This window comes from Atractosteus spatula, chromosome 7 (genome assembly GCF_055471065.1).
Source record: "Atractosteus spatula isolate fAtrSpa1 chromosome 7, fAtrSpa1.hap1, whole genome shotgun sequence".
Classification (NCBI taxonomy): Eukaryota; Metazoa; Chordata; class Actinopteri; order Semionotiformes; family Lepisosteidae; genus Atractosteus; species Atractosteus spatula.
This window is the reverse complement of record NC_142712.1, coordinates 5,934,524-5,962,363: the sequence shown is the minus strand read 5'-3', so window position 1 is coordinate 5,962,363 and position 27,840 is coordinate 5,934,524. Positions and strand designations below refer to the sequence as shown.

The 27,840-nt window shown below is 48.6% G+C and overlaps 1 protein-coding gene across 2 annotated transcripts; it reads right to left on the bottom strand.

Annotated features, from left to right (window-relative positions):
• wasf3b (WASP family member 3b) lies at nucleotides 1-27,840 on the bottom strand. 2 transcript variants are annotated; one of them, XM_088920335.1, is made up of 9 exons: nucleotides 27,767-27,840; nucleotides 17,396-17,557; nucleotides 9,857-9,991; nucleotides 8,500-8,653; nucleotides 7,606-7,723; nucleotides 7,343-7,518; nucleotides 5,082-5,405; nucleotides 4,047-4,414; nucleotides 1-3,154 (listed from the first exon to the last, which is right to left on the bottom strand). In XM_088920335.1, exons 2-9 carry the CDS (start codon nucleotides 17,526-17,528, stop codon nucleotides 2,997-2,999), a joined length of 1,566 nt encoding a protein of 521 aa, XP_088776461.1. In that variant the 5' UTR covers nucleotides 17,529-17,557; nucleotides 27,767-27,840; the 3' UTR covers nucleotides 1-2,996. The 2 variants fall into 2 exon arrangements, with proteins under 2 accessions (XP_088776461.1, XP_088776460.1); XM_088920334.1 differs by having other exon boundaries at nucleotides 7,343-7,723; nucleotides 27,767-27,839.

Here is a 27,840-nt window from a genome sequence, read left to right as displayed (position 1 = left end):
CACAGGAGAATTAGAACTGGGATTTATTTCACATGAGTCGCTCGTACAGATCCAGAGCCACACCGACCTCAGAACACAGAAGCTGCTGACCTCACGGTTTCACAGGTGGCAGGTGAAAAGCAGATGAGCAGAAAATGAGATCCGTTCCATGGTATTTCTCTCAGGCTCGTACTCCAGTAGGCTCCCGTTATTAAGATGGTTAAAATGCCCCATGCTGAAATTCACCACCTGTAAAATACAGTAAGGACAACCTCCAAAAAGTGCCTGCACAAACTTTGCTCCAGTTTCAACTACATTTAAGTGGAAAATAAAATCTTTTACTTCTCCTTTGCTCTTTATGCCACCTACGCTCTCATGAGATACATTTCCATCTCAGGCTTTTTTTAAATAAACTTGCACAAAGTGGGAGCAAATTTTGCTGCAGACCAACCAGTTTTGGAAATTCTCCTTTGGGCATTTACCATTTGCTGTTCACGAGCCCCTGGTGATGCCCAGCAGGGCTCAGGATGAGCTGGAATGTGAGCAGGAGAATCCAGAGAGTCTGGAACAGCACTGGAAAACTCAGCTGGATTTTTCATTTCTTATCCAGTCCCAAATTCCACTAATTTTATATCTTCAACTAATCATCAAGAGAAGAAAATGAACATAAATGCCAACCAAGGCCTAAACAAAAAGCAGATCCTTTTCTTTTTCCATCTACAAAAGCATAAACAAAATAAATTTTAATAAGTAATGCCTGTCAGAGCTGTCATGACTCTATAATCTTCAGAGAATCTTTCTTGGAATATAAGCACAAGAAAACCCTATTTTAACTTGTTGCATTGCTTGAATCACAAGCTTAAATGTCAAAATCTCTGAAATATCTTTATACACAACATCAAAGAAGCAGTTCCCCCAGCTTCAGAAAGCTATTATGTGCACACACCTACTATATATAGTGCATTTTCCTGAACTGGAAGAATGTGCCATAACTCAGCCCCGTTTCTTTACTGTAAATGATCCACAGGCACGTGCCACAATAAATTAACAACTTCATGGCATCAGAAGATTCTTTTGCCATTTATAAAGGGATCTTAGATTTTCATAAACAGCACAATGCCCATCATTTCAAGAATACAAGCAACTGAGTGGAGCCAGTTCTTTAAAAAGAAAATTTTAGATTTTGAAAGAAAAATACATTATCTGATTTGTTACTTTATATGGGTTATTAGTGGGGGTTTTTTGTCTATGTTACTTGATTTAGGTACAAACAACCTCCACTACCTTCTGTAAGCAGCAGCTGTAAAGCTAGTTATGATTGTCTTTCCCAGCAAAAACCTAGGATCCCTCACACTATATTCTAATTTATACCACATCACCGTCTAAGCCCCCGAAGCAGGGAATCTGACAGCAGGAAGACTGGTCTCATTACTAAGCATGGGTCCCTGACAGACCTCCATGCACACAATTTCATTCTTGCTTTCACTGGGTTTGGTTTCGCAAACACGCCACCTTCCCATGTCCATCGGCGACACGTTTGTGAAAGCAAAGCCACACAGGTGTACCGGTTCTCCAGATGCGGATGCAAAACATCTTTCAACTCAACATGGAGCGAAAAGAAAGACGACACCGATAGATTACTTCAGCAGCTCAGCTCATCATCGTTTGGACAGAGGGAAAAAGGAACCATGCAGTAAATGAACGACGTATTATTCTACCCGGTGACTTTTTAAGATATGCTACTATCTTATAACATTAGAACAGAACCTTTCAGGATGCCGACAGGTATGTCTGAGGCCCAGCAGAGCTTACGCTTTCACTTGCAACATCTGTTTAAAGCCAACAAGTAGCACATGGTTTGTGGTTAGCAGAAGAAACCAAGACTACTCTAGTGCTGAATTCACTCCTGTCCGGCAGCGTTCAGACATCAGGCTCCCGGGGAGTGCAACGGAACTGTGGTAGAGAAGTTATCATTAGACAGCACTTAAGTGCACAAGCTCATGAGCATTGGACCAGGGGCAAATAAAACAGAAACCTGCTGGATTAACATTTTAAGTAGTGCTGTGCTTGGGGCTGACAACATCTGATAATCTCCAGCTTTCTTTCGGTGCCCGACATGCCAATTTGTGCTTTAAATGACTGATTATGATGAGATGGAGCAACACCTCTGAAACGGCCATCTAGAGTTTGCATCGAGTTGCTTTTAAGGTATTTCTGCTTGCTCCCAGTGAAGTGCTGTTTCAAGCCGTGAAGCAAACTCTTGGTTCCCAGTGCTGATCTGGCAGCAGGGTCCAGTGGGGACTCTCCACCAGCCAGCCTCCGCGAAGGCTGTGGGAGGGCCTGCATCTGCGAGCATCACCATAACCAATGGGAATGACAGTGAGGCCCGTTAACTGAGCTGTCTTGTCCATTTCAGCAGATCTTTTATGAGCTGCTGACTCACGCATACCATAGTGAGCACAAAACTCAATACTGTGCATAGTTAACAGCAGAAAATGACATGTCCATGGTACTGGGTATTTCATGCTTGCTACCTAATCGCATGTAAAAAACAGTCTGCCGGTGTTCGTCAAACTTGAAATGCGGTGCAGCGAGAGTGGTGCTGAAGAAACCCAGCCACCAGGAACTGTTTTTCCCCTCTCTCCTGCAACGTTCAGATTGCACTAATTTATCGAGAGTCGGCATGAGCACAATCGTCTTAATGCAGGAGAACACAACATCCTTGTTCTTCCCAGGAGAATCAGATTTCAATCAGACTGAGCCACTCAAGAAGATCTCCAATATCCTACAGCTGCTTGACTCGTTAAGTGTCTCAAATACGGGCTCTGCTGTTTGACGCGTCTGTGTGCGAGACAGTGGTGACGCAGGTAAAAGCCCAAACCGCACCCCAGTTTCCGCCGGGGTGCGCTCATCGGTCAGTGTAGGGGTGTCACGCGGTGCACCAGTCAGCTGCCGAGGGGGTGATGGCGGTGGTAGACGGTGGGGGGTGTCGGGCCATCCGGGGGGAAGGGGCGGCGTCAGTCGGACCACTCGTTATCATCCAGCTCCGAGTCGTCGTCGGAGTCGCTGTACTCCACGGCGATGCGGCGGGAGAGGATCGTCGCCACGTCGTTGCCCACGGGCTCCCGCTTGGCCTGCTGCTCCTGCTGCTCCTGCACCTTCTTCAGCTGGATACCTGGCGCACACACACACGGCACAGAGAGCACACGCAGGGTTGGGCACCGGTATGGCAGACCCCTCGGATCTCAGCACAAACTAGGAGACCATGTCTGCCGTCTGCTGGAACCCCCTTTCGCCACGCGTGACGGGCTCTACGACTCCTGCAGCAATCTGTGCAGGCCTGCTGCAAGATACTGCCGTAGGCGACAACACACAGCCCACCCCTGTGCAGGGCGGAGGGGTTGTGCTCCTGCAGAGCAGAGCGTTCGGGAAACCCACGTCGGAGGAACACCCCTTGTGTGGTAAAGAGGGTCTGTGATCGTGGCTGTGGAGCCACCCCTGCAGCCCAGATACCTGTAGTTACACACAAAGGCGTGGCCCTACCCGAACTCAGCTGTGTATATAATCACATTGTACTACAATAAAGGCACGGTTACGCGTGGGAAATAACCATTAAACATGGACCTTTGAAGGGCGAAAGCTGTGGACCTCCAGCTTATCCAGAATCTTCACTTTTTCCCCACTGATGCCATAATCTTACGGTGGAGTTCTCTCCTCTACAGGACCACTATCACTAGCGGGGCCTTGGGAATTGATGCCTTATGGGTTTGGAAGGGTGTTGACCAACAAGAAGCTCAAAAACTTAAAAAAGGGGATTTACCAAACTTCCCGCAGTAACAGTGCGCAGGAGACAGAGAGAGGACAGGCAGGTGTGGGGTGTTGGCGTCATTACTAGAAGGTGCTAGAGCATGTGTAAAAGCAGTAAATGCTTTCGTAAGCGTATATGCCGCTTACCAAGTAATCAAATTTTTCACGTTCAACAGATTTGCTTCCACTGATTATTCTTTTAGTGTGCCACCAGATCTGCGTTGAAGAAGGGTTTACAGTATTTAATAACGGACACTCACCCATGCGGATGGCTGACAGCAGGTCGCTGCGTGCATCAGTGATGGCCTGGCTGGCCTCATGCCTCTTGCCCTCAGTGGCAGAGGGGTGCTTGGGGGAGACGCAGTGAGGGAAGCTGGCGCCAGGGGGACCAGGAGGTGGAGGTGGTGGTGGCCCTGGTGGAGGCGGAGCCACTAGGGGGCCGGGCTGGGGCACTGGGGGAGGAGCATAGCCGGTGGACCCCATCATTGGTCCAACATGGGAGGTGGGCGGGGCTGGCCCTCCCAGGGGTGTGGCAAAGGCGGTCTGAGCTGAGGGAATGAGTGGAGCTGGGGGAGGAGGGGGCGGTCCCCCACTGCCATAGAACTCCATCATCTGAGCTGCAGACATGCTGAAAGAGAGGAAGCAAGAGGTGGGTAGGGGGGGTAGCAGAAAAAGACAAACTTCCTTCACTGAGGGGTTTCAAACAACTCAACTGGTGCCTGATCTACTTTCAGTTTTTTTTCACCAAGTTAGATCTTATTTTCACAAACTGCAAAAGTATTGGTTTTAAAATTTGGTCCAGAAATTTGTTTATAAGAAAAATGCAAATATGAAAGCCCACATTATCCTCAGAAAGATGCTAATCTCCTGATTTTATATGATAATTAATGCAAAGCAGGCATTTAAAGACAAACTAATTCACTGGAGCTGTGAAAAGCCATTAAATCAGCAGCGAGCGCGGAACTCGCTGTAAACTTCAATTAAAAATTGCAATAATTAGTGCGGAACTCGCAGTGAAGAGGAGATCAAAGGCAAGCTTGTCCAAAATCAAAGATACGCATGCAACACACTAAAAACGCCTACAGCACTCTGGAGTAGAAGCACTTCAATGCTACCATTAGGAGGCTCGATCTCAGATGCTGTGCTATGTTTTGGCAGTGGGCTGAACAAGCCTGGGACTGCACCTGAAGAGCTCTGTAGCCTCTCGGTGCACCGCTCCAGTGAGCAATGCTAGTAGAACACTCTGTAAACCCCCATGCACGGCCGCAGGGCTGGGGCGAGACTGGGCCGCGTACCTGTACTCCGCGGGTGGGGGCAGCAGGACTCCATTGAGGGTGGCGTCAGCGGGAGGAGGGGGCGGGGGGGGCTGCTGCGGCCGGCTGAGGGTGCCCTGCCTGTAGGCAGCCACCAGGCCGCCCCTGTAGTCGTGCTCCACGCCCAGCCCGGGGCCCACGAGGTGCTGCTGCCCATCTGCCGCGAGGTAGGGGCCCGGCAGGGCCTGCTGTGGCTGTGGCAGTGGCAGCGGCTGCGCTGGGTGGGGGTGATGGAGGTGGTGGAGGTGGGCCGAGTGGTTTGGCGTGGCCGGGTACGAATAGTCAGTCAAGTCGGAGCCATGGGACCTGCCAAGAGGGTTGGCACAGTGAGGATGGCACAGCCGTTACAGCGGTACAAAAAAAAGCGTGCAATTCTGGGGCATGACGGAACTGCAGAAGACTCCCAGACAAAAGGGTCGCCAAAACGGACATGTTTAACTCGCACACATTTGTTTTAAAGCCAAGGCCCCGTGCTATCTCGACAACCCGATTCAAACATATTAAATGAAACCCATTTCATTTAATAACCAGCAGGACCAAAGTCCTTCCATCTTTCTTCTCCAAGGTACAGACACTGGGAATAAGAAACAAACCTGCATAAACTGCACAAGGCTGTCGTGCAAAAAAAAAAACCGCACATCGCCTGGTTAAAACTAGAGTTCAAAGACCCTTTTGTACTCCTTTGAAATGAGAGAATAATAAGGACAGAGAGCACCCTGCGAATTCGCACTTCAGGAGGCCTGCTGTTCTTGATACCAACACATCGCGTCCTCAGGCCTGTGCATTTCAATTCAGTTTAATTCCATACTTGCATCATCACAGGCATCCAGAATAAATGCAAGAAAAGGTCACATTTCAAAGCCTTTTCATCCCCAGAGCTGGATTTGCACATTTGCAAATAGATTAAGAAGGGAAAGTGGCATTAACAGGGAAAAGCAAAGCAGGCATGGGGAAAAAAGAAACCGAGTGATTATGTCATCCTAGAAATATGACCCTGCAGGTCGGTCTGGATAAAGGCATGATTCTTTTTCTTGTTGTTAATTTTTGAGTAACCTATCTAACCGATACATGTGAAAAAGATCCTGCCTAAAGAGCCACTCAAGAGCAAAGAATCTCGTATTCCAACCACAACACTGGTCTCAGCGCCCCATCAGTTTCGGGAATCCTGAGGCTTGTGGGTCTCTGCACAGCAAGTTAACCAAACCAATGATTAAACAGCCGATCTGGTTTCATTTACCAGTCTGACTCTCACAATCAGGGAGGACTTTTCCAACTTTTACACAAATAAATATTTCACTTTCCAATTAAGACATCTAGACAGTGTGACTTTTGTGTTATGTTAATTTGCTATTTTAAAGGCTTCCTTTTATTTTTTGTCACTTCCTGTCATAATGAGGAAATAAACTATTATAAATGCACATATCAATGTATGGGCAGCCACATAAACTTCTTTTAATACCATGTATTCTTATGTCTGACGTTGGCGTAACTTTAGTATTGCTTAACTTTTATATATTATATATATATATTAACAGAGGCAAAAAATAACCAGGCTACTTATCAAACTTGCTGATCAAAACACAGAAAACAGACAACAGCCGAAACTGTCTGTGTATCCAGGGAGCTGTGCAGAATTTAAGATAAGGTCAAATGTGTTAGTCTCCCTCACCTCCAAACGGGAGAAAAGATCAACCACACAGGCGTTGCAGAAACGGGAAAACAAAACCGTTTTCAGCTCATTCTGTGCTTGAATGAGCCGTGTTGCTGAACGAGGGTGACGGCCCAGCAGGGGGAGCCAGAGACAGCGCGTTAAGGAGTATAAAGCAAGGGCAACGCAGGCCCAGCAGGCAGGGAGAAAGGAGTGGACCGGTCAGACACTGTGACAGTGGGGAGGATTCTGGACGCCGTGAAGAAACGCCTGCAGGACAGCCAAGGCTGAAGAGAACTGAAGCAGGCGAAGTGCTGCCTCATCTCCTCCTGCTGTACTGAAGGAGCCAGGGGCAAGCCTGAGTTAAAGGCAGCTGGAAACCAATCGCTTGGACAGCATGTTGTCCCCTGAAGTGCATTCAGTTTTGCGACAGAACAGATTTGGTCACCAAGGGGGCAGGTCAAGGCCGGGCAGCCTTTTTGCTGGCTGCGGGACAGTAACCGGCTCTCCCAGCCGCGGCGGCCTGGGCGGCCTGTCTCTCGGGGGTCCCGCGGGGGGGGGGGGGGGGGGGGTGAGACGCCCCCGGCACACAGACCTGCTGTCGGGGGACAGCGAGCCCTCAGACGAGGCGGCGTGGCCGGCGTTCTGCGAGAGCCGGTGGTCGGGCCGCAGCTCCTTGTCGAACGCCATGATCTTCCACTCCTGGCGCCGGTTCCGGGCCTTGCGCACCTTCTTCACCTCCCGGGTCGTGCCGTCCACCCGCTTCTGCTCCTGGCGGGAGGAGAGACGGGCCGGGTCAGCACTCGCACTGGTGGAGCAGGGAAAACGTCCCTGCATGACAAAGAGGCGCCCCCTTACCTTCTGCCTCCTCTTCTCCTTCCTCTTGTCCTCCGTGTCCTGCAGCATCTTCTCCTTCCACAGGTCGAAGAAGTACGAGGGGTCGGTGTAGAACCGGAGCCCGTCCTTCTGGTCGTCTCTGGAAGGGCAGCAGAAATGGGTGAGAGCAGGAGAGGGCCGCAGGGGCCCCGGCTCGCTCTCAGGGCCGCCGCCCGCCCCCCGCACCTCTTTCACACTGAGCACCACACACAGGGACAGCCAAGGAGGAAAGCAACCCAAGGCTCTGAGGCCGAGCACTGAGGGCTCTGGTGCAGCGTCCCACAAAGCAGAGCACAAGGGGTTAATTTCAGAGAAGTAATTTCTGCACACTAGCATGCTCCTCCATGCGTTTAATTAGTTAACGATTTTTCCCTGTGATGTGCTAATGACCGGGGCGATGCTGGCTCGCTCTGTGCCGGTAGAGTAATGAAGGGCAATCCAGTTTCAACGTGTTCTGCCAAGAACAGGCGTCCTAGTTCACACCTAGACACGCACCGTGCCTCTGTTTCACCAGACAAACAGCTGCCTCACCTCTTCCTACCACAGGAAAGCAGAAGTACACACCATACCACACCAGGAGGCTTGTAGCAAGGAAAATGCAAGGTTCTGCTGCCAGCTTTATCTTACCAGGTAAGCAACCAAACTAGGTCTTTTCTTCCAAGAATTAATTCTTGCTTTTTTAGAAAATAAGCTAATTTCATCAGAAGATATAATAGTTCAACATATATATATACACACACATCAACCACAAAGGAATGCAAAAGAAGCTGATACACCAACACCCCTGCACCAGCTGTAACTAAGACAGGAGGCAGAAAGCCAAGTACAAAACGCTGGTCCTCGCGGGAGGGGTTGCCATGACGACCTAGCGCACACCTGTAGGGCGTGAGGATGCTGAGAGGAGGGGGCTTGTCACTGAGGTTGTACATCTCCTGCACCGGATTGGGGATGCTGTTGTTAGACACCACCTGCTGGTCCTGCACTGTAGAGCTCTTGAAAGCTTTTCTCATATTGATGTCCTGCAGGGAGACTGAAACACACAAAAGTCCATTTCACCCACTGGGTCATTCCTGTAGCCCCATATTTTTCATGTAAAGGAAGGAGAACAAAGCCAAATTCAAAGCTAGTCCTTATAATGTCGCTTGGTGTTCTGTGAAAAATAATATTACTAATAAGCCAGTGAAAGACCGCTGTCAATGCATCAGGGTCCAGATGAATGATGATGCAAAGTTTTTAGGGGCTGTAATCCTGCTGATGGTGCCAAAAAGAGGGATTCAATTAGGAAACAGGGGGGTCTTATTAGATCCACTACTGATCTCCTCACAAATACCACTACGTGAAAAATTATATATGTTTTCACTACTAGAAAAATAGTTTGTACCCTCTCTGGGAAAAAAATGTTATTATAGAGCAACACGTTATTTGCTTATGCATGTATTTGCAATACAAATGCAACCTTTTAGGTTTTATACAAAATAAAATTTAAACCTTCACATACTGACATACAATTCAAGGGGCTGTACTAGGAGCAGCAGGAGTAAAAAAAGCTATGCAATGCATGAGGGGTTAACGCTCACACCCACCACAGGAGCGAAGCTCAGTGAGGCGATCAGTCAGGATGAAACTGCACATCAACGAACATGGAATAACAGCAGACACAGGCTTCTCCATTTTTAACAGTTCCACTGCTGAAAAATTTACCACTCTCCAAGGTTTTTCCACAAGCCTGAAATGCATTAACACCGATACCCTGCATCCACCTGACTGAAACCTCCAGAACTCTGCTGCTGCTGCTGAAAAGTCCCCTTTGGCCTTTTCTGCAGGCTGTTAGAGAATGCCACTTTTAAGGCTTGAGGAGAAAGACCACATTTTTCTGATTTGATTGAAGAGCAGCACAGAGAGCCCTGTGCCTTGGTGTTAAACAGTCTGAGCCATGTGGTGTGCTCTGCGGTAAGGAAAAGGACTACACTCTCAGGTTAAGTTGGCTTAGTCTTGGTACAAGCCCGGAATAACACCATTAAAATTCCTGTAGGTAGTGCTCACTATGTGAAGATCCTAAGATCACACCACACAGGAGCTATTTGTAGACTCTATGACACTCAAACACTGAACTATTAAAATTTGCAAATACTCCACGGCAGACCACATGTACAGACAGGCTTTCCAGTTTATTTTGTTCGTGCCAGGCCTGGCCTGCTCCAGTACAGATTCCTGTACTCTGCCCCACACTCACCCTCCTCCACCGTGGAGTCCAGCTGGGTGACTTTGACGGCCAGGCGGTCAATGCGGTCCTGCAGGGAGTTGGCGCGCACGTAGAAGTTACTGGCCTCGTTGAACAGCTCCCCGAATATGTCTTCTGCATGTTTACCTGCGAGACGCAAGTGAAAGACAGCACACTGAGGGAACATCTAGGCAGAAACCTTCACCAGGAGAATCACCCACTGCAACAAAACCAGCACCACCAGGAAAACACATTTCGCTTAGTGTCCACAAGACAGAGCGCACTCAAACTAACAACATTTTTGTTTTTAAATAACATTTATGTAACATACTGTAACTAACATAGGATAATGTCAACAATGAAAAACCAATACATTCTTTATCTATTTGGGGGGCAACAGACTGATAAAGCAATAGGAGGAGGAGGAGGTCTTATTCCTCACCCATGTTATTACTCAACAGACAAGTGAAACTCGTGCCTTCTTATTTTCCCAAGACACCTGTGTAATACTGATGTGTACACACAGTGTAATATCACACTCTTATTGCATCATGTTCAATTTCTTTATTTCCCGACACCCACTGACCGACTCGAATGTCACCTGTAACGGAAATATAAAATGCACAGATGAGACAATCACCCCTGGTTTTCAGAAACGAAAACCGGCTCCATTTCCAGCGTGTGCTTTTTCTTCCTGCCCATCCAGCACATGCACTGGGCTCTTACCGACATTGCAAACCCCAGGATGTAGAGGCACATGAATAGATCGGTGAGGTCAGAGATGCTGGTTTCAGATGTCGGGATGTTTCTCCTGCAAAATCCTTGTGGCAGTGTAATCCAGACACCAGCCGTGCTACCCCGGCTCCCAGATCCCAGACAACCCCTAGACTCCACATTCCAGTCTGCCATAATCCCCAGTTCCCAGACACCAGTCCGCTGTTATAATCCTGAAACCTGGGTTGCTAGGCCACAGAGAGAGATATTCTTAGGGAGGGTGGTGGTCAATCAATATATATTATTTAAACTGAAAATCTAAACCTAAAAAAATACACTGGTACGACCCCAAGTGTCTAGGGGTAAAGGGGTGTAACCCTTAGGATAATTTTGGGAAGCAGGTGGGTTCTGGTGAGGGACTAGGAAGCGTGATAGCAAGGGTGGGTGCAAAAGTGACGAGTTTAAGTTGAATAAGTGACTGGTTCAAAACAGGACACAATAACACACAGGGAAAGGAACAAGAGTGGTGCCAAAGAAAAGAAATAAACAAAATGGAGCTGGCTAGGAAAGTGAGGGAAAGCTGACCTGACTACAAAAGAAAACCCGAAACATACGGTCTTCGGCATCTTCAACACCCTTTTTGAGTTTTTTGGGGGTTTTTTTTTAGGTTTGGGGCTCTTTGCCTTTAAATCACACTAGAAAAGCCCAAAGTACAAGAAAAGCTTCTTGCTCGTAGTCATTTGTCATAGAGACATACAGACCCATTAGTAAGTCACAGCCTCTGCCGGTTACCCATTGGCGTCAGCATTGGGATGCGATGCCGGCAGTCACCGGAGGCATAGCCTTTGCAGAGCAGGCACGTAAACGCCGCGATTTTGTTTTTGTCTCAAGCGGCGAGCATGCATTTTCAACTAATACCAAACCGTTTTAAAAAACATGAAAAGCAGACCACAGCAGAACGTAGAACCCAAATCTGGAGAGTTGGGACCACAGAATAGCAAGTGTGGGGTTGTTAATTCTCCGATTACATTATTACGGCATCTTGTCTGTCTTAATTAAAAAGACATCTAGGAACCCGTTCACTTTCCAACAATGTTGGCTTCGCTTTGTTTCCCCACAGCGTGAATTCATTACTGATCCAAACTGGTACGGAGTGCGGGGGATGGGGACCACGGTCAACCCAGAGAGGGTACAAAACAAACAAGCGATCCCAAGAGTGGCAGAGCTGGATCTTATTTTAGAAACGTTGCTGATGTCAGCCCATAATAGTTGGCATGTGCTAACATCGGGATTCCATTCAGCCTTTCGTTAGGAAGCTCAGACGCTGCCGTTACAGTACACGGCCTAGTCTAACAGAGGAATGGGCTGTGCACACCCTTCCTGGCCTTGAGACTTCCTCAGCAAATAATCCGCTCCCCCCTCCCCCCACAGGTCTCGCAGCGCGGAGCAGCAGCCAGACCACGGATGACGTCACACCGAGAGGACTCATCGGGGATAGAAGTAAGGACCTCACTGAAAAGCACTTTGATGCACTTCATGAACAGTAGGCCCCAAGACAACGTTCTGCTTCGGCAGCAACAAAGCAGCCCTAAATATACTGAAGTGCACTTAAAGGTATTCAAAATAGGGTGAGGAACATCAAGTAACCAGCACAACGAAGCTGATTCACTGGAATTGTAATAGAATTACCTGTGAATTTTTAAAGAAATGTCTTGGCAAGGGTCTTGGATAATTACACTAGCAGAAATCCTCTTTGTATATGTTACCATGTTCTACAGTCTGGTCTCTAGTTAGGGGCACCAGGCAGCAGTCTCAGGGGTGTGTTACTGGCAGCCTTTTTAGTGACAGTGCAATATACTGAGCAGCTGCAAGTGACTAGGAGAGCCTCCACCTTCTTCTAGCACTGGGGAGTGCTGACAGATGGAAACGTCACTGTACTCTCTCCATAATTGGACAGAAAACATAGTTAGTGACTGACATGAACACTAACGCAATCCAACACACAACAGTTTAATCCATTAACAAGCAAAAGGCTGTTGTGCAAAACAGTAAGGTTATAGCCAAAAAATAAAATTGTCTTCTTTTTTTTTTTAACATCCCATCTGTTTAGATGGAAATTAACTCTGATTAATACAAGCTTGAAACATCTAACAGCTGATCCTGGTTTAAAGAGCCTACAATTCACAGAACCTGAAACGGACCTGAAATGCAATTGGAGTCTGTCTCCCTGTGGTATTGCTGGAGGCTCAGCCCTCACACCACCATGTCGCCTGACAGGACCAGAGCTCAGAAGCTAAGCAAGGCTGGGCTTGGTCAGGACTGAAGTGGGAGAACTCGCAGAGGGAAACCTGGGTTTTTCATTAAGTGTTGCTCATGGACTGTAGGTAGTGCTCTTTCCTCTGGACCACAGTTTTCAAACCAATGCACTATTATAGTGAGGGACAATAATGTACAGTAGGAGGTGCCATCTGTTGGATGAGAAAGCGTTAAACTGGGGCTTTTACTAACTGGCCACTGAAGATCCAATGAATGCCCTACAATATTTCCACTTGGGTCTTGCACTTTGGTCTAGCTGAAGTCCACTTTTGGCTTTCCTAAAGTCACCCCTTATGTTCAAATGGAGAAATATTTTTTCACTTCCTCAGCTACTCTGTAGTAGTGTACAAGAGCATCACCCTGGAGGTGAATGAAGTGTGTCCTCTTATACGTGAAGAGTTTGGGATCCTTTGTGATGAACAACATCATCACAAACAAGTTACATCTCCGACAACGCCACACCACAGCCCCACGTGTAAACTACACTGGAGTGATCAATTCCCAGGAACCTTGAGAGACAAGGCAGGGAGCACTCAGACTCACGGAAAATGATGCACTGCCTCATCTGTATCAGCTTTGCACTCTATAAAAAAAGCATGGCATTGGATTAAGTTAGGTAGCTTAATGCAAGGAAAAAAAACAGGACTATCATATCAGTGGGACTGATCTAATACATGCGTATCCTTCCTTTCCCTTAGCGTTAATCCTTCACGTGAACTGCCTGTACGGCGTCAGCAGAATTCAGATGCACGTTTCTGGAGTTGCTATGTAAGCCATCAGGACAGGAGGAGAGTTCTTCCCTGCAGACATATTCCAGGGGTCACGTTATGGGCCTGAAGAGACTGCCACTATCACCCAGGGTTACAGAAAGCTGCCGATGCTCATGAACCTGAAGATCATCTCCGACAATGACTTAAAAACACAACTCCCCCACCCCCACCCCCCTCCCCTCCACCATCTCATCCAGCTATTTATTTTTAACCTCTCTCAACCCCGCTGGAGCTGAAAGGCTGGAGTCCCAGGGGAGGAAGAGAGGGATTCAGACAACAATTGAGCCGGTGCTCAAGGAAGAGCAATTAGACGCGCTCCGACATCTGCTCCCAGCCCCGGGGAGCGACAGGGAGAACAATGCAGCCTCCCTCTGGGTGATCCTGGGAGACAGACCAATCGGGAGGCAGGGAGCGCAGCGCCACTGTGTGGGGGTCAGTCACGGCGCGTCACCCGCCTGCAGCTCCAGCTCAGCGTTCAATCAAACCCCATCCAGGTGACATTCAAAGCCTTTTCCCTACAAAGCAAAATGTGCTCCGTATCTCCGGAAAGCCATTAGTGAACGATCAAAAGGGACTGGTCCAGGAAGAGAGAATGACAGTGACATTTCCTCAAATCCAGTTTTACATCAACCAGTTTGAAGTTTCTTTCAAAGCACAATTTAGCTAATAACTGAGCACACAATTTGTACTTCAGCAAAAGAGCAAGCAGCTGTCTGGTACAATCCTTTCCCCTATGTACAGCTTCTTCTGAGTGTTTTTTGGTGGCATAAACAATATTTTCTACTCTCTTGTTTTTCCACAAAACCAAGCAGCCCTTCTGTCTTTGTGTTTATGTTTGTATTCTGTATTTCGTCATACAGAATCTACACCAGGCCCTTTCTCAAATGTAGTAATCTGATCTCAACAGAACAATGAAAGCCATTTCCACTCCTTGTCAAGCGCAAAGTGTAAAAACACAGATGTTTTTTTTTTCCCCACAGGTGTTTGAAAACAGAGCCAAGATAAGAGGTCAAACTCCTTCTGGTTTTTCTCAGATTTTCAGGTCCACACGCACAACAGTGAGCGAAGAGCCACTCCAGAGCACAGCCCGAGTGGAACAGCATCAGGAAGGTATCCAAATCTCTACCACTCTCCCCCGGTCCTTATTATTATAATCCTGACCTCTCCAAGCCTCTAAGCTTCCTCAGCAGGACGCACATTCGAGCCACAGTGCTGACAACACTGATTTACAGCAAAGCCAATTTAGAAATCCTCCCTCTTCGGAAGGCAGCCCTGCTCTGCTGGGGCCAGGACAGGCCTGTCCACTCTCCAGGGGCCCACTCTGGTGTGTGCGCCCTTCAGCTCCGACATGCTGACCAAGCCTGACCATGCAGGACGCTTAGCAGCCTAGACAGACACTGCTACTTTGTTTTAAGCAACATCCTTTCCTCCAGCTATTTCTGTTCCTCTTCACTTTACACAGGAGGCTTAAGATGAGATGTATGATAGGAAGATCAAATCTGGGAAAGTTAGATCTTCCTTTCGCTTGGGAGCTTGCGGGTATTTTCAGATTCACCTGTGGTTTCCTTCCCTCCCCTACAGCCCTGCTGAAAAGCTTGTCCCATGATTTTGACTTGGGTACCGTAATAGGACAGGCAAGGCCTGAAACTCAGAATGCTGTGAAGTACAGTGTGTGCATCCATACAGCCTTAACCTTTCAAACTTCCCAAGAGCTAGAGTAGAACCAGTTTTAATGTATGGTGTCACTTGATTTTCTAGCATAACTGCACTTATTCAGTTTTTGCAGCTGTTTGGGTATTGGAATGCCGAAATATTTTACTATCCTGTCTCCATCATATAGGAATTTGTTTTAAATCTCATGCAATATAGTTTTTTTCGGCTAACCTCTGCTTCTGGTCTGCCCTTTGCACAGCTTGTTTCCTGGGATGTTGCTTAACTCTGCTATGATCCCTAAGGTCAGGAAATACTTCATGAAGATAGCTTGCAGAATGGGACTCATCTATTCAAGCACAGCTCTTCAATACACCTGGGCTATAAAAATACAGTACATTCCCCGCTTTCTGCTGGTAATTCGGGTCTCACGTGAATAGTACAAGAACCAAGTATTTCACAAGAAAACATCCTTTTTCACATGACACAACAAAGCACTTTAAAGTGACAAATGCACACTGCTCCCTCAAATGCCCTCATTATAAAAAGTGCAAAACACACATGGACATCATACTATCGACAGGAGGTACGCCTGCCTTCACTGCACAGCCAAATAACTGATCAGATTAGATAGAATTCTTAACAACCGTGGGGGCAGGGGGCTCTGAATGAGGGGAAAGGCAGGCTGGCTTCTCAGCAGACACCCTCTGGTGCAAAATCCATCCCTGCAGCGCAGTTTCTCGTCCGCATGTCTAATCCCCCGGCCACACAGACGGCTGGCCGCCACGGCGACAGGCGGTCACATGACGCTCGGGGCGGGGGGCGGGGCGCACCGCTCTCCTGCCGTGACGAAAACGCAGGCCGCGCCATCCTGTCACCCCGGCCCCGGGGGGGGGGGGGGGGGGGCAACGCTTCCTGCGAGCCCTTAGAGAGGAGGGGGTGAGAACAACCCATCCAAAACTCCAAAACGCATATCAATAACGACAAACTAGCGGTTTTAAACACTCAGCGTGAGGAATGTTCAGAACTGATGCTCGTGAATGATTATGTCCTAGCCCTCTCTAGAGGCGATACTGAGCTTGGATTTGAAAAGGCACAACAACAGCAGATTCACAGAAGTGGGGTTTACTGCCGGGCGACTGGCACTCTCGACCAGGGGCAACAAGAGTTTCTCTCCAGTTAATTCCTGAGCTGCAGACGTACTGTGCGTCCTGCAGCCACACGCGTTGTTCGTCCAGGATCCACTGAAGCAGCACTTGGCATCCGCGCAAAGCCGGTGTCGAAAGGGCCCGGGTCAAAGCAGCGAGGTCGACTCGCTCAACAGCCCCACCCCCCTCCACTCAGCCAAGTTATTGATCAGTCAGAGAACAGCCGGGCCGCCCAGAGCCCTGCGCACTGCAGCCATTGTCCGAGAGAAACCCCACACTCAAGGACAGACAGCAGCGTGCTTTCATCTCAGGCTCATTCGGCACCCCTGGGCAGCCGCAGCGTCGAGGCCTACAGAAGAGCCAGCTGTCAGCTGGACGCCAACCAGAATAAAACCGGACTTTCTACCCGACTTCAGAGGAACTCATTTCAAGATCAGAAGGAAAGCTCTTGTGATCTAAACAAAGGTCCCCAAATGTGCAGGGTAAAGACGCCCGCCTCCCCGGCTGAGATCCACTGCATCCAGGAAGAAGGCTCTGAACAATGATGAGACGGCAATGCACTGCAACAAACACAAGTCCCCATCTCCCAGCACCCCTGCAGTCTCCGCAGACTGCCTTAACCGCCACCTAATGAACCTATTCCACAGGCACATTGCGCACGACGAGCAGAGCCCGAACAGGACTATCGCTGAGCCTTCCTGAAAAACCAACTGGCTATCACGGCCGTGCAGCGCAGGATGCATACTGGAAAAAGACCAAAATAAATGAATGTGCTTTCTTTTAAAGGTGAATCACACCGCAACTTCACACCGATGAAAACTGTAAAACTGTGCTAAAAATTAAGGAAACAATGCACCATGGGTATGCCAAGCTTCGTCACAGTACACGGGGAAGACCCTCCCCCACACCCCCCAGTGCCAGCGCCCGGGCGCTGGGGGACGAGAGGAACTTACTCAAGCTGCTGAGCTGCCGGATGATGGCAGAGAGCGTGTTGTTGGTGACGCACTCCAGCTCGCTGCCGATGCCCTCGGGCAGCGCCCCCCGGCACAGGTGCCGGGGCTCGATGTTCCTCTTCACCAGCGGCATGTCCGTGCCCGCCCACGCCTCCGCGCTCCCTGCGGGGACAGAACAACAAGGGGTGGGGGTTATATGGGCTATATGGTTATATGTGGCTCACTGCTCACTGCTGCAGCCCGCGGAGCGTTAACCCGAAACCCAAAGGCACGGCCAGGGTACCCTACACGGAGAGCACCCTACCGCCCTCCTCCAAGCACAGGTGCCCCAGGGCGCAGGCCATGCCAAATGCCACCCCCCCTCAAAAGCCAGCTCCCAGAATAAGGGAGACCGGCTTCCTGCGAGATGAATCTGCATCACACAATCAAAGGCCTGCAATTCTGCAGTCACCCGGAGAATCACAGCCGTTAACAAGGAGCCGTTAACGAGCAGGAAACATTACCCCTGCAACAACCTGGGCATGTGGGAGAAGAGCTGAGAGGAGTGCCCTAAATGATAAAACCCTCGGGCAACGGCAACGCACAGCCGACAGAAGAGCATCTCGCTCTCCTTTCAGGGGCTGCCAAGGATGTTCTTGGTAATCCAAACCTCGATTTTCCCACATCGATCAACTCATGAGGGAACTGCACTGCCCAGGGGACAGAATGGTTAATATCCCACCAGCAACCATAAAAGATTAATAGAAAGAAACTGGATTCATTAAGCCTGCTTAGCATATAACCCATAAAGTGTTTGGAATCAAACTGTGCAGCAATCTGTTGTGTCAAGTGACTGGGATACTACCTGACCTATTAAAATAGCTTGACAGCCAGGGGATCACGACTTATTGTTGTTTTTCCCCAAGGTTCTCCATTCTGGGGTGGGGCACAGTAACTCCTTGACTCTTTCCCAGAGACAGCAATGCCATCTGGAGGAAGCAGATTACCGCTGCACAATGCTCTGAATCAGTGCTTCAAGTCAGCCCTGTGAGAGCAGCACACTAGGGCAGAAAACACAGGGAGATGGGACAGTCTGTGATCTTAAGCAGAGGGACAGGTACAATTAATCCGCATGCAAAATCACTTTAACACCGTAATCCCAGGTGGCACACTTAATCTTTCTGCTGACGTTTATAAATCTGAATCCCCAGGAAGGCGCGAGTGTGCTCATACTGTATAACTGGTGCTGCTCACCGCGGGAGACTCCTCTACTGAAGCTGAACATGACACCACTCAGACGTACTGCTGTGCTCCAGCAGTTTGCCCCAGTATTTATAGTCTGAAGGTCCAAACTGACTTCAATCAAACAAAAACACTTTGGAGTTAGTTCAGATGGGAAAAGGGGTTTTCCTCTTGGGTAAAAGGGCTGGAAAAACAAGGAGAGTTGAAAATCTCCTTCAGGGTGACCTGTTGAAGCGCGCAGAGACAGCCTGCCCACACCCAGCAGCCACAGGATTAAGGTATTAACAAAAGAAGATGCTGACCTGCTAATCCCGCCCTTATTGCTGCCGTTGGTGGCCGAACAAACGGCGCAGACATACACACGCTACTGAAGAGCGAGCGGCCTCTCTCCCACACGGCTCAATAAAAAAATAAAAGTAATGAAACCCATGACCAAGCCAGCAGGGCCACCCAGCTCCACGACAAAAGAAGGGAACTTGCTTCCCCCCTCTTCCCATAAAACTCTTTAAACAGCACGACAGGCAGAAGGTGCAGTTGTAGTAATATTAGACTTCAGTGGTGATCCGGCCGTAAATCACGATGCCCCTGTATTTATAACTTGACCGTGCCACCTGCCTTCAGCTGACGGTTTAGTGAATCAGAGATTCTTGGATCCCTCTGGAAGATACTGGCTGTTGCCATGGAAATTGCTCTACATCCCTCATCGCAAGACCTCTAGCTTGGCCAGAGGGACACGATTCCCCCAGCCACGGTTTCATAGAGGTTTCTGTTCCTCGTTATCTTAAGCTTTACTTTCCCAAGCGGCAAAGGATCAAGTCAGCGTCGCAACCAAGTTCGTAGTGGGGCTTTCACTGACGAGGGCAGTAGGTCCACCTCAGTGGGCAGCTTGTCCAGGCTTTGGCGACGTCGGAAGGCCCACATGCCGTGCCCGTGTCCACCACTGTGGCAGGGCGCACTCCAGGCACAGGCAGGGCCGGGCGCGGAAGCCCAGCAGCCCAGCTGTCTCCCGCGCCAGAAGGGCCCCCTTCCTCCAGGGACACGCGGGAATCTCGCAGCTGGGCCAGTGACCTGGATTTCAGCTGGGATTACACTCCGCCGAGCACAGCCACCTCCTCCCTCCTCCCTGTGACCCCCGACCCCCAGCTCCAACTCTCGCTCACGCACACAAACCCCGCGGCTCCGGAGGCGCTGTGTTATTGACCACATCACGGCCCTTTCCTTTTTTCTGACAAGCCTTGCACACTGCTCCCCCACAGAAGCTCTGGCAATAGGATAAGTGGACCAAGAAACAGAGCTACAGGGTTTATTGTAGGAAAACCAAAGAACGTCCACGTGGAAATTCCTAACCACAGGCACAAAAATGCAATATCTGAAAACAAAGCAGAAAGCACAGTTGCAAAAGAATGCAACTTTTTTTAGCTTAAAACCAGGATTAGGCAGAAGGTTTGCAACAGCAGTAGAAAAACAAAGATCTAACAAGCAGCGATGACATTTGACATCCTACATCCAGCGCAGGGATGTCTGAAATACTGCATGACGCCTAGTGACACCTATTGATGATGCTCTGTAATTATATATGGCTGCAAAGTTTCAGCTAAACAGCACCCGAAAAAAAAATGGTTGCAGCAGATTCTGCAGGGGCTCTCCACAAGAAGGAAGGGAGAGAGCCGGGTGAGTGAGCCAAGAGAGAGCCAGTCCCTGATACCGTATCTGAGGGAGTTCCAGGAAAGTCCCTGCTGTTTCCAAGCCGGCCTTATCCAAAGAGTGCAGCACTGCTCTGGGAGGAATGGCCAAGCGCCAGAGAGCAGGAGGGCTCCCGGTCTGAAAGAGGAGAGGTGTGCTGGGAGCTCCTGGGTGCTGCCGGCCTCGTGATAATGAAGATGAAGACCACGGCCGGCTCCCACAGCTCACAGAGGCAGGGGAATGCCTACAATTCCTGTCAAGCGCCAACGGCCGCTGGCCTCAAGAGCTGCAGCCGAATGGGTTTCGCAATGGCTACGCTCACTGTTTGATCCAGCAATTAAACAGAAATTGATTTCAATGCTAAACCAGGGGGAACCCTATAGTGAGTTTAAAATGATGGGTGTACAGAATCACACAAAAGCTCAAGGGGCCTTGCTGTCTGCTACCTTTAGTTCATGCCAGTGGTCATCCCAAAACAATGCCACCAGCCACAGCATGCCAAGAAGCAAATAAAAGCACCCACACAGTGCACTGTGGTCCCAGCGCCCTGGCCTGTTCAGAAGCTGCCCTGGGGCTGTGCGGAAGTCTTCATGCCCAGAACATCTCAACTCACCTACTTGATCAGTACACATCATAGCAACATCAAAACAAATTATGGCAGCAAAGGAACAAGTAAAGGTTTAAATGGTGAAAAGAGAAGAAACGAAAACGTTTTGGCTGTGGAGCCGTCTTCAGGTATCAAGAAGGTTTTCAGCATGGAATAAACCTTTACTTGTTCCTTTGCAGCCTACGCATGCTGATGTGGCTACCAACTTGAACTACTACAACTTATGGCATCTGTGTTATCAGGACAGATCTGAATGATCCCAAGATTCACAAGTGAAAGCTCCTGTTGGGAAAACGATAGGAGTGACTCTACACCCCTATGGACAGGCCTGACTGCATCCATGCCCCAATATGAACCTCCTGCCAAAACATTCTCCTGATTCACACAGACTGAGCAGCACGTGTTCCTGCTGAGTGAGGGAGAGGTGGCTGAGCTCCTGTCACTGCCAGCTCTGAAAAAGCATCTAGTTGAACTCATCCGCTTTCATGACCATTATCCAACTTACTTTACTCTGCAGCCGAGGGAAGCCTTAGGACCAGCTAGTCCTGAGAGTCAAAAAAACTCTCTTCAGAGAGCAACTACAAAAAAAAAAGAGTTTCTTTCCTTGCTATTTTATACAATATTGAATTATTCTTTTTTATTCATTATGTGGAAGCAAAACTAGCCATCTGTCATTTTCATCTTTAAACACTATGAGGTATCATTACATACTTTTAATACTTTTCCCAGCTCTAACCAAACAATATTGGCTTTGGAGCTGCGTCTGTATGCGCTGGGCTCTCTTCCACAGCTCAGGAAGAAGATACCTGGGCTTGCATTGCATGTTCCACAGCTTCATGAAGCTAAGGCAGCAGGTCAAGGAAGAAATCAGGATTATTTGCAGGCCTGTATTAGTCTGCCAAGTTATTTTCAACTTTAATTCTCTCTTCTGAAAAGAACTCAACCACCATGAGAGGAATGCTGTGAGGGTTAATGAAAACGCACCATATTGCGCCACACAAGCTCATTAAAAAAAGACATCCCCATCTGGCCCAGCATCTCTGTATAACAGTGTGCACTTCTGCACCGACAGCAAGGCCATGGGCCAGAGCACAGTGTAATACAGTATATCAGCTCAGAGCTGCTCTCAAAACAGCATTGGACATAAGAAGAGGTGGCAGAAACCTGGAAATAATCTCTAAAGAGCTGAAACACAGGCTAACCCATCGCTCCTCATGCTGAGAGGGAAAAATGCAGGCAGTAAGTGAGAGGAGAGGGGTTGGTAGCTGCCATCCAACCTTCTCCTGATAGAGTCCAGAGTCTGAGCCTCAGCCACCTGACTGCACAGCCTGCAGCAGACACCCACAACACTGGCCACAGACATTTCCTCTTGTCTGTCCTAAACCGGCTGTCCGGCTAAGGGCTTGGTTCACTAGCAATGGTGAAATAGTACCCTGAGGTGCTCTGAGCAGTCTCTCTAATGATCAACTGAAACTCATTCACACATCTTCTGACATTGGGCTGATTTGCAGAGCACAGGAAGGGAGAATCAGTTAAAAATCTTTTAAAAGACTACAGTAGCGTGTATTCAATGCCTGTAAAATTTAAAACACTAGTTTACTTCCTACAGTAGCAGGAAAACAATCACCCACTGCACAGCAATTTCATTCCAGTATCTATGAGCTGCAGACTATCACAGATCAGCACAACATGTAGGATCTTTTGGTTTCATTACATTCTTTTCAGACAAAGTCTGCAGCTGGTATCATCCGACATAGATCAAACCACCTTGCAGGTTGGCATTTCTGTCAGATATAGTACAAACCTTTTTTCCATATGAATCACTACCACAACTGAAAAGATCCGATATATTGCAACTCACCACTGGCAGCCCACGGGGGCTCAGCAGGTGTGAGCCTGGTCAGTACCAGCATGGGAGACTTCCTGGGAAAGCTAAGCTTCCTGCTGGAAGAGGTGTTAGTGGAACCAGTAGGGGGCGCTCACCCTATGGTCTGGGTGGGTCTTAATATGCCACAGTATAGTGATAGGGAAACCATACTGTAAAAAAAAAAGGCGCCATCCTTCGGATGAGACCTAAAACCAAGGTCCTGACTATCCATGATCATTCAAAATCCCAGGGCATTTCTCAAAAAGAGTAGGGGTGTTAACCCAGCGTCCCATTCCTTACAAATCATGGCCTCCTAATAATCCTCAGCTCTTGAACTGGCTTCATCACTCTGTTCTCCTCCCCACTGAGAGCTGATGTGTGGGGAGTGTACTGGTGCATCATCCAGGTGGGGCTGCACACTGGCTGTGGTTGAGTGGAGCGTCCAGGAAAGCACTATATTATTAATAATTCGGATCTTGTGAATGGGAATATAATGTCTGCCTTGCAGGTGTCCTTGGCACTTCCAGGTCACACTCCGCAGAATTTAAAGCTAACCAGAATTTCAATTACAAAATGCCGCTCCTAGTCACCTGAACGGCAAATTGTCTAATTCAAGCGTGTCTATCAGTCCTGTCACCACTGCACAGGACTCCTAGCCTCTGCTGTGATTGGCCCGCGTGTGCTGGGTCTGAGCACGGATCTCGTGCTTGGTCAGACTTCCTTGCCCCCAGCCATTACTCTCACAGCACAGCACATAAAAAACAGGAAGGGAAAACGAGGGGAAGTCTTTTTATGGAGCAGACGGGAGACAGTGAGCCTGATGTTTTCCTGCACCAGTTGTCTGAAGCCCCCTGTCTGCTCGCTTCCTGTTTAAACAGGAATTCAGCAGGGAGGGGAGCCAGGGGTCAGCCCTGAGCACACAGCAGGTATGCACCCTCCCTGATGCGACACTGCACACAGCAGGGAGACGTTTAGCCTTAGCTAGGTCCGCAGATTTCTCCCAACGCCCATGGAAGTCAACACATCCTGCTGAGGTGATGCAAGAGACCACCCAATTCCCTCTTCCTCAGAGACCCCTTCTCTTTTAGTCCCAGTCCCATTTTCTGGCTGTCTTTACAGGAAGCTAAAAAAACCTCCACATAGCTGCACAGCATGCAGCTGGGCTTCAGGACAATTGTCAGCCATATTTAAGTAGAAAGCACCATCAATTACAAAACAAGTTAATGTGGTTTCTCCGGAGTCTTTGGAATCTTCATGGAGCATGTCACTTTACTAGGTTACGTAACAAAGGAACAGCCCGCACAGCAGCGAGGAAAACATCTGCATGAACACACGCCACTAGACAAAATGAGATGCGTGTCTATTAAAGTGCATGGTCTTATCTCCAACCCTGAAATACATGTCTCAGGTGGCTCATAAATAATTGAGCTGTTCACATTTCACAGATACTGAAACAACCTGCACAAAACAGAAGACTGCATCAAACTCCCCCTTTTTCTTAAACGAACATTTGTGTAAAACAGCGGAGAGACTCACACAAACTGGAATCACCCATTTCAGGAATGCTATGGGGCAAGGTACTGTACAAACTCAATAGCTGAAACAGAAACCCAGGAATTTAACAGATTTAAACGGACAGTTTAAATCTTTATTGATTATAAGTGCATACTTACACTAAAGGAGATCATGATAACCATCCACTGGATTTGTGAAACTGACTAATTTACTTCCCAGCTGTAAATACAGGTACCATGTATGCTCATTAAAAGAAGGAACATTTGCGAGAAAAGGAGGATACTAATCGGACAGGAGTTAAATGTTCCAAAAAGAAAGGAAGGTCTGGCTCAGCGATTAAAGGAGAACAGAGTAGGAAATCCCGGACTTCAGCAGCAATCCCATCAGGGTGGTTGACTTCCGCGTGGCCTCGCTGCTCCAAGCCTGTCATCTCCAAAAACAATAGAGGCAAGGGAACCGGGAGCAGAAGCACAGGGATCTTCACATAAACACATCGAGGGGAAACCAGGAGCTGGAGCAGCCCTGATACACCAGGCAGAGGAACCGAGCGCGGAGCTGGAGCTGTGACAACATGGAGGTAGGAGATGAAAGCCTCTCATTAAGGAAGGAAACACTCAAAGTGAATTCTTAATGTCTCCAGGAGGAGACCCTGAGGGAGCGGCTCCAGAGAGGCCCCAGCAGCACAAAGGGGGGAGCCGATTCAGGAGTCCAGTCACTGAGGCCGCGTTCACACGGCAACAGACCAACTTTTCCGCGCATCCACGACAGGACAAAGGCAACCCCCTCCACCCCCCCACCCCCGACCTCTTTCAGCTCGAGCCGAGAGAAAGGAGGGGCTGTTCCCCAGCCATGAGCACGTCAGGTTACAGCCACAAAGCACTCCGCCAGCACTGCGAGTGCAGCATCTGGCCCTTCAAGCACCAGAGCCCAGCAACGACACGGCCTCCGGCCCAGTACCCCAGCGCAGCTGCCCCAGGCCAGGCCTGAGCCCGCAGGGCTCACGGGCGAAAGTTCTGTGGTGAAGAAACGCAAAACACACTGTCACATTCATACTGGACAAACAGCAAGGCAACTGCCTGTACACTGTGTCCAAACCAGCCTTCACAAGTGATCAACTTCACGTTGGCTGCAGCACGCCAGACACAGAGAAGGCGACAACAACCAGACCTTGAATGTCAACAGGCCAACACGAGGTAACCTACACATCTGAAGAAAAGAGGCAAGCCTGTGTTGAGCGAAGGTTCTATATTTTCATGACTTACAGCATTTAAAATATACTAACTCAAGAACTTAAAAATATCCCTTTTACCTGTGTTTTAAAACAGGTTATCTTTCTAAAGAATATTTATTGGACTTTTTTTGTTCCTTAAAAATAACAACAGAGACGATTTTAAACATTCAGTTAACGCTATTTTAGAACTCAAAACTACTTAGAAGAGGTTACTGTTAATTCTGTGTGAACCTGCATAGCACCTCGACTTCCACTTTTAATGTCTCTGGGCTTCTAGGGTCTTCAGACTCATTAAACCTTACTGTGGATTCTTGCTGTAATAAATCTTCCTTCCCAGTTGCCTTGGAGGAACTGAAGAAAACAAGACCGCAAACCTAGACGGTTTCCTGTTCTTCACCAGACGGATTTTTAACGGCCAGAACGCGAGGTCGCGTTGTGCCAAGAGTGGATCTGTACGGAGAAGGGACTCCTGTCCGAGGATGCGGTTCAGGAACAATACTCCCCCAAGACAGAGCAGTCACGTCCTGGGCACTGTGGCGAAGCAGGAACTTGAAAGCTCTTAGGGGAGGCGGGGGGGAGAGGCTATCCAACTATCAGCTTGCACTAAACATAGGAACTACTGGAAAAGAGGAGGGAAGTGGACACTTACTGTACAGGGATTTTTCGAAGCCAGACAGAATGAATACGAGAGGTTTTTCCCCATGAAGGCGAGTTAGTGTTCACGGTGCGCTTCGCCATTAGACAAGCGTCAGAAACGGCGGCTGGACAGTTCCGACGCCAGCAGCAAAACTCGCTCATCGTCCCCACACTCGTCGACAGAAGTGACTGGAAAGGCGGCTGTCAACAGAGCACCCCTGAACATCACAATCATCACGATCGCCGAGCCCCCAAAACTACAGATTTTGCTTTCATTCTTAACATCTGTTGTTGTTCTCATTGATCTCATAACGAGAGGCAGCCATGAGATGTCGCCTCTAAAAAAATAATAACCTCATTATCGGGGGCTGGAATACTAATTTTCCAACCGGCGACTCCGGCTGGAAAGTCGTATTTGTCGACTATCCAGAAATCACGGCAACTTGACGCTTTAGGGCTGCCAGTAAATTATAACACAGCCCAGGTTTGTTTCCTAGAGCTAATGTGTACTGCGCCTTTGATAATGCAAGACGGAGCGCACGGTGTGGATTTTTAAAATAAAACCACGCTCCTTTAACAGGTCGGCATATATTAAATTGCTAAACTGCGCGATTTCATTGGCAGAAAGTGCATTCTAACACCGTAAACACAGATGTTATTTGGGGGAAAACAGGCGGGCAAGCCCGTGAAACCCACACCCACCGAGGGTAACGGAGCGAAAAGTTAGCCACGCTGTTGCCGACCGAGCAGGGGACGAAACTGGACTGAACAATGCGAACCCTATCAATAATTATCACGTGCGCATTTTCTGCATTGGTGGGCAGATTAGCGCGGTGCAGCCCGTTTTGCAGCTCTGCGCGTTCAATTTGCTTAATTAAAACTGACTGGAGCCCGGCCAGTGAAGGAGTTTCTCCATAATAAAAACAAGGTGGTCTCTCCGCCGTACCCCGGTTTATAACGCGCCTCTAAAAACGCCCGATAAACAAATTATTCCTCAAATCCAACAGCGCCGTCCTAAAACACTCCGAGCCAAATTACTATAAATTGCAACCAATAACTTCTTTCGGATCCCAGGCTACGGTTTCAGTGTGTCCTGTTTCTTTTCATCCCAGTGGCGAACACGATTTCCCCAGGTCAGTTCTTGCGATTAAAATCGAAGTCTAGACCGTTCGATCGGCAACTTTATGTCGGTATTATTGCACTGATGCACACCGCACGCAACGTTTTTGCGATGTTGCACTTCAGGATCAAAGTGAAACATTACTCGGCTACAGAGAGTACCGACGTGTTTTCCGACACAACGGTAACAGTGTTGTTACCAACGGCAAAAGGCGACTGGAATCAAAATAACGACAGGCTATCGATCCTTCCAGGAAACTACGAGAGGGCAGAGACTTTAAACAATATAAACCGCTTCTTCTCCACGCAAAATAGCGGATCAGACTCAAGTTAATTATAGAGTGAAACGTTTGTTGCAACCCCTTGAATTGAAGCTCAACCAAAGCGTTTTCTCATGGAAAAGAATCAAACCAAACAACAGGGAGAACAGCTGGAGAGAATCGGCCAAAACTTTCATAAATGTTTGAAAGGGGGGAAAATCGCGAAGCTCACCTAAATCGTGTGTTGCAGCGAAGCCCGTCTCTGACTCAACCTCTCTACCATCCTGTCCATCTCCGCCGGACCAC